This window comes from Globicephala melas, chromosome X (assembly GCF_963455315.2).
Source record: "Globicephala melas chromosome X, mGloMel1.2, whole genome shotgun sequence".
Lineage (NCBI taxonomy): Eukaryota > Metazoa > Chordata > Mammalia > Artiodactyla > Delphinidae > Globicephala > Globicephala melas.
Window position 1 is genome coordinate 70,224,477 of NC_083335.1, and position 7,155 is coordinate 70,231,631.

At 48.3% G+C, this 7,155-nt stretch overlaps 1 protein-coding gene across 4 annotated transcripts; it reads left to right on the forward strand.

The window, feature by feature from the left end:
- The first annotated feature begins 1,685 nt into the window (after window positions 1–1,685).
- PJA1 (praja ring finger ubiquitin ligase 1) lies at window positions 1,686–6,525 on the forward strand. 4 transcript variants are annotated; one of them, XM_030847094.3, is made up of 3 exons: window positions 1,707–1,813; window positions 3,941–4,462; window positions 5,030–6,525. In XM_030847094.3, exons 2-3 carry the CDS (start codon window positions 4,170–4,172, stop codon window positions 6,075–6,077), a joined length of 1,341 nt encoding a protein of 446 aa, XP_030702954.1. In that variant the 5' UTR covers window positions 1,707–1,813; window positions 3,941–4,169; the 3' UTR covers window positions 6,078–6,525. The 4 variants fall into 4 exon arrangements, with proteins under 4 accessions (XP_030702952.1, XP_030702953.1, XP_030702954.1 ...); XM_030847092.2 differs by having other exon boundaries at window positions 1,686–1,813; window positions 4,268–6,525; XM_030847093.2 differs by having other exon boundaries at window positions 1,693–1,813; window positions 4,274–6,525.
- Window positions 6,526–7,155: the final 630 nt, after the last annotated feature.

Below are 7,155 nucleotides of genomic sequence, written 5' to 3' on the forward strand. Positions count from 1 at the left end.
TCTGCTGGTATTTAACTGGCATATATATTCTATTCCTATTTCTGGTTTAGGTGAAGCATATAAACAGCATATAACTGGATTTCTATTTTTTTAACATCTTTATTGGAGTATAATTGCTTTACAATGGTGTGTTAGTTTCTGCTTTATAACAAAGTGAATCAGTTATACATATACATATGTTCCCATATCTCTTCCCTCTTGCGTCTCCCTCCCTCCCACCTTCCCTATCCCAACCCTCTAGGTGGTCACAAAGCACCGAGCTGATCTCCCTGTGCTATGCGCAGCTGCTTCCCACTAGCTATCTATTTTACGTTTGGTAGTGTATATATGTCCATGCCATTCTCTCACTTTGTCGCAGCTTACCCTTCCCCCTCCCCATATCCTCAAGTCCATGCTCTAGTAGGTCTGTGTTATTCCCGTCTTGCCTCTATGTTCTTCATGACCTTTTTTTTCTTAGATTCCATATATATGTGTTAGCATATGGTATTTGTTTTTCTCTTTCTGACGTACTTCACTCTGTATGACAGACTCTAGGTCCGTCCACCTCACTACAAATAACTCAGTTTTGTTCCTTTATATGGCTGAGTAATATTCCATTGTATGTATGTGCCACATCTTCTTTATCCATTCATCTGTTGATGGACACTTAGGCTGCTTCCATTCCTGGCTATTGTAAATAGAGTTGCAATAATCATTTTGGTACATGACCCTTTTTGAATTATAACTGGATTTCTAAAAACTAAATGCTAAAACTAAAATGAGAGTTTGCTTTTTTATTTTTAATGGGAGATGTTAACCCATAATACATCCTGACATGTTTGGATTTATTTCTGCTCCCCGCTTTTTAAACATACTTTCTTGTTGCCTCCCATCCCATTTCTGCCTTTTGTTAGATTTTTTTCTCTTTGTTCTCTATATTATTTCTTCAACGGTTTGAAAGTTATACATCCTATTTCTATTTTGTTGTTACTCCTAAAATTTCTTGCTCTTCTATTATGCATTTTATTCCCAGTAAAGAACAAAGCTTTGCTACTGTTGTGAACATAGGCAGTCTTTACATTTGACGCAAATATTAGAGATATATGTAAAGCGCAATTTAAAAAAAAGATTTCGGAGTTCAGTAAAATTGTATAAATCCAAAAGGCATAGCTATAATATTTTGAAGAGCAATGCAATTACGAAAATGTGAACCCATGCTGTGCTGCAATGATTGATCATTTCTTTTGGACAGAGAACCTCGATTTTGTGATTAACAGCAACAAATTCTACTGTAAACAGTTCAATTTGCTTCAACCACCAGGTTAGACAAAATTCAGCTGACTGCAACCCTAAGTACGGTGATACTTCCACTACAGATCATAACATAGAACATAAGATAGGATATATTAATATCATTACTTTCACATCAGAATGAATCAGAAAGAATTTGCGGATTTCATTTTATTTCAAACAACAACAACCACCCAAAGCCCAGAACAGAAGGGCAAATGACTAAATGTTTAACATTTGTTAAAGCTGGCTGTTGGTTACATTTTTCGCTGTCCTTTTCTGTATCCTTGACGATTTCATCATTTCAAATGAAATAATGTTTTCGAGCCCACCCTGATTTGTCGAGAGCAGCTGCCGCCCCCGCCACATCAAGGGGGCGGGCCGCCGCGACGCTACAATCACTTCCGCCGCCGCAGTCGCGCCCGTCCCGCCGCTGTCTGGAGGGGGAGGAGCTGGAACCCCGGGAGCAGCGGCTCTGGTGGTTGTGGCGGTCGGAGGTCCGAGGGATCTTCTCTTTCCGAGAGCGTGCGGGGGTCGCGACTGGGTGAGTGAAAGGCTGTTTATTTCCTCGATTCCCTCCAGACGTGGCGGTGGGGCGAGTGGCCGGGCGTGGGGCGAGTGGCCGGGCACCGGCGTGAGGATGTGGAGTGGGGGGTGGGGGCTCTAACGAACAGATTTTCGGGCTCGCCCCTCGGGAAGGGGTGGGGCGGACGCGGGACCTGACCGCAGAGGGAGGCCTGTGCCCTCCACCGGCCCGATTTAGGGCTCCATCCTTCATCCCCCGGCCCCTTACGTGTGGCTCGGTCCCAGCTCGGGTGGCTTGAATCGCTATTCGAGAGGGGAGTGGTGGTCGCGGCCCTCTCCGCCTGTCCTCCCCTCTCCTCCTGCCTCCCTTCTTGGCCCCTCTGTGGAGCGATCCGTGGCCTTTCTTTCCCCATTTTGAAGTTGTTTTGATGAATGATAAATGGTGAAGATTTTTAGGCAAATATATTGTTACCAGGAAAAGAATTGTCAGAAAAATAAATCATTCCCAGGGAAAAACTATAACCCCACACGCCCTTTTCTTTCTTTTTTTCCCCCTTGCCTGCCACATCGGTTTGGATCTACCGTTTGAGCCTATAAACGTTTCCCCGTCTCATTATGACATTGCGGACCCCCTCCCATCCCCGTGTCTCGCGTGCGCGCGCAGGGACACATACACGCACATGCCCGCACATACACACATACACGCACATGCGCGCGCGCTCACACGCATGCACAAAAACCTTCCATTGCAGCTGCCTTACCGCCGCCCCCCCATACTCAAGGTTCCTTCGTGTCCCCCTCCCCCACAGATGCTTGGACAGACATGCACACACACCCTCTCACACACTGTCACACTCTCCAGTGCCTTCCCCTGAGAGAGACAGACAGACTCACACACACACACACACACACACAGCCTCACACTCTCCAGTGCTTTTCCCTGCCTCTCACCTCCTACCACATACACACCTCCAGAAGCATCCCCCTCCTCCCTCTGCCTCTTCTTGCTCTGGTGAGCACACACACTACATACACACACACACACACACACACACACACACACACACACACACACACACACACACACACACACACACACACACACACACACACACACACACACCTGTGGGCCGCCTTACCCCCTGCCTGCCACTTACACAGATTGCTGGCTCCTCTTTCCTATGCCACTTACATGCATACACACCCACACGCTCTTTTACATACCCCTCTCAGGTGCTCCCTGTCTGCTACCTATGTGCCTAGACAGCCTCCTTCGCTGGTCCCTGCCATGCACACACACTCACATAAATCCTTCTCCAGGGACATCCCCCTCTTCCTGCTCACCACATCCATGCATAGAGACATTCTTTGATTGCTGGTGCCCACCCACCTGCCCGCCTGCCATACGCACATCTGTCTCCAGTGCTGTCCCCATATCGATGCATTTGCTCACACTGACCCTTCTCCATTGTTGCCTCCCATTTTGATGAACACACGCACACAAACTCAAGGACACCCCCTGTTCAGTGCCACTGTACCCTTCCTGGCTTGCCACAGGCACATAAACACAGGCATTCCTCCCTAGAGTTCCAGCCATCACACATCGGAACCACATGCACGTTCTGTCTATCGTGCGTACACATGCTCCTCTCCCCTGAAGCCACCCCATCCATGCCTGTCATTTTCATACCCACATCCAGAATGGGTCTCATTCTGCCTGACACTCATGCCTCTTCCCAGTGCCACTGTCACCTGCCCTTTCCCCCTACAAATACAGGAGTCTCTCCACTTCATGAGTGCTGGTCCCCCTTCCACCTGCCTGGTCCCCCTTCCACCTGCCCCTCTCCTCCTGACAGACACGTAGACACTCTCGCATACACAGTGATGGTGATCTATATTTTCCACCCCTATTCCAATTTGCATTGCTCCTGTATGTATACAGGACTCAGAAAAATGCAGATACCCCATAAAAAAAAAACCCACAGCCGTCTTTCCTCTTCCCATGTTGGCACAATCCCAGTGCTTCACCTATCTTCCCAGCATCCAGTCACCCCTCCCCCGTCTTCCGTCGGATTCTCCCCTGAGTCTGGCTTTCCTACAAACCCAGTTTTGTAATTATTTTGCCAACATTAAAAATGTGTTCCAGGTCTACACCTGACAGTCACTGGAATGCTACTCCAGGCCATAGAAGAAAGTGAAACTAATTTTAAAGCCCCCTTATTCTTTCTGTAACCTGTCTGCTGAAGTGAAAATAAATCTCCCTGCTCCTTTATTCCGAACTGATTTGACCTTCCCATCTCCAAAGCGTGCGCAGGGAGCAGGAGCCTTTCCACTCAAGCCCCAGATGTACTGGAAACCCTCCTAAGTCAGAGCAAATGGGTCAGGAATCTAGCAAGCCTGTATGGCCCAAGCCAGCAGGAGGGTATCAGTCCAGTACAGGCAGGAGGTATGGAAGAAGGCATGCTTATGTCAGTTTCAGGCCATCCACGAGCCAGCAGGAAAGGATTTCCGGCCAGAGAAAGACGTCATCCGAAGTCCCAATGCACAGATCAGCCCCCAGTCAAACCACCAAGAGGAGCCGATCACCATTTTCCACCACCCGTCGTAGTTGGGACGACAGCGAGAGCTCGGGAACCAGCCTGAATGTTGATAATGAGGACTACTCCAGGTACCCGCCCAGAGAGTACAGGGCTTCGGGGAGCAGAAGAGGAATGGCTTATGGACATGTTGACTGTTTCGGGGCAGATGATAGTGAGGAGGAGGGGGCTGGGCCTGTTGAGCGAGTGCCAGTGAGAGGGAAAACTGGCAAGTTTAAAGATGATAAGCTGTATGACCCAGAGAAGGGGGCGAGGTCTCTGGCTGGGGTGCCCCCACAGTTCTCTAGTTTTAACCGTGATGTGAGAGAGGAGCTTGACAAGTTAGACCCAGCCGCTACAGCACGGGGCTCTGCTAGCAGAGCTGAGTTCCTGCAGCCAAATAGCATGGCCCCTCAGCCATCTTCTGCTGAAGGCAAGGTGGTCACCAATGGCAACAGCCTGGAGAGGGAGAGACGGGAGCAGAATTTACCTGCGTGTCCCAGCAGGGCTCCTGTGAGTATTTGTGGTGGTGGGGAAAACACCCCAAAGAGTGCAGAGGAGCCGGTGGTGAGGCCCAAAATCAGAAATCTGGCAAGTCCCAACTGCGTGAAACCAAAAATATTTTTTGATACTGATGATGATGATGATATGCCACACAGTACTTCCAGGTGGAGGGAGACTGCCAGCGCTGATGAAGGCCACTCGGATGGCCTGGCAAGAAGAGGCAGAGGCGAGAGTTCAGGTGGCTACCCTGAGCCGAAGTACCCCGAAGACAAAAGGGAAGCCAGGAGTGACCAAGTGAAGCCGGAAAAGGTGCCGAGACGGCGACGAACCATGGCCGACCCTGACTTCTGGACGTACAGTGACGAGTACTACAAATACTTCGAAGAAGACTCTGACAGTGACAAAGAGTGGACTGTGGCTCTGCGTCGCAAGTATCGAGGTCGGGAGCAAAATCTGTCGTCCAGTGGCGAGAGCTGGGAGACCCTGCCAGGAAAAGAAGAGCATGAAGCCGAGCAAGCCAGAGTGAATGCCAGTGCCAGTGCCAGCCCCAGTGCTGGTGCCAGTGCTGGCAGCAGTGGCGGCAATGAACTTGAAGAAGTTCGAGGGCCATCTCTCCAGGAAGAGGAACGGGCAACTACCGAAGAAGGAGAAGTTCCTTGGCTCCAATACAATGAAAACGAGAACAGCAGTGAGGGGGATAATGATTCCGGTCAGGAGTTTCTGCAGCCCAGCGTCTTCATGCTGGATGGCAACAACAACCTTGAAGATGACTCCAGTGTCAGTGAAGACCTCGAGGTGGATTGGAGCCTCTTCGATGGGTTTGCAGATGGGTTGGGGGTGGCTGAAGCCATTTCCTACGTGGATCCTCAGTTCCTCACGTACATGGCACTTGAAGAACGCCTGGCCCAGGCAATGGAAACTGCCCTGGCGCACTTGGAGTCTCTCGCGGTGGACGTGGAGGTGGCCAATCCACCAGCCAGCAAGGAGAGCATCGACGCTCTTCCCGAGATCCTGGTCACGGAAGATCACAGCGCGGTGGGGCAGGAGATGTGTTGCCCCATCTGTTGCAGTGAATATGTGAAGGGGGAGGTGGCAACGGAGCTGCCGTGCCACCACTATTTCCACAAGCCCTGTGTGTCCATCTGGCTTCAGAAGTCAGGCACTTGCCCCGTGTGCCGCTGCATGTTCCCTCCCCCGCTTTAAGACCAAGGCTCTTTACTCCTGGTCTGATGATTTTCCCCATCTGAAATCCACAATACTGCAGGAGCCCTCTCCAAATTAACCATTGAAGTGAAGTCAATCAGTCGATTAATCTCCACCTGTCGATTCCTTGTGATTATTTCCAGTGTGAAAACGGTTGTGTACGATTGCATTGAAAAAAAAATCATCCTGTGTTTTAGAGGTTAGAAAGGGAAAACTAAACTTTCTAAATGCTACTTGAGATTGCAGTAAAAACATAAATTTTCTAACCTGAACGATGAAATAAGTTGCATTTGTTTTTTTCAGTAGAATATGTTGCTGTTGATTGTAATGTCAAGTTTATCTGTTAAACTTGTCCAAAGGGCATCATCATTTCTGTTGCATGTTATGGGTTAATGTTCCTGTAATTGCAGTGCCGTAAAAGCTTATTAAAATTCTCCTTTTGGTTTTACATGGTATAGTGGAATGTTTGGTTTTGTCTAAAACGGTGGTACTAAGTGACTTTATAATTGATCTCTTGCATTTGCATCCCAAATAGGGTTTTTTGGTGTTCCCACTAGGAGAAAAACTTTAGTTTCACTGGAAATGCTGACTCCAACAACAGCAAAAGTAAGGGTAATTCTTTCTAAGTAGGGGTAGAGTGTATGGTTGCCAGGCTACTAAAGGGGCAAAGGTTGAGTAGAGGATACTCTGTCAGTCTATGAGAAGGAAAGAAACAGTGAGAAAGCATAGTAAAAATAATGATGGTAGGAATACATCCAATTGGAGTGTAGGGGTGAAGGAGTTAAAATCCCCTTTTAGAAAAAAGTAAGTCTCAGAGGAAGTGGGTAAAAAAAAAAAAAAGCAGTATGCTGATTGCATACATTAACACAGTGACACAAAAGGAACAGAAAAATATATGCCAGACAAGTGCTACGAAAAACAGAGGTACCCACTCACACAAAGTGAACAGGTTTGAACATTTAGCCATATTAGCTTCAGATCTCGCTCTCTCTCTCCAATAAATTTACACTTGCAGGCACAGGTGAAGTTCTTCACCCGTCGTATTTACCTTCCTCCACAGAGGTAAGCACTACCCAGG

Bases quoted from the DNA above. Each gene is read 5' to 3' on its own strand.
- PJA1 (XM_030847091.3), top strand. From the start codon at position 4,170: ATGGGTCAGGAATCTAGCAAGCCTGTATGGCCCAAGCCAGCAGGAGGG.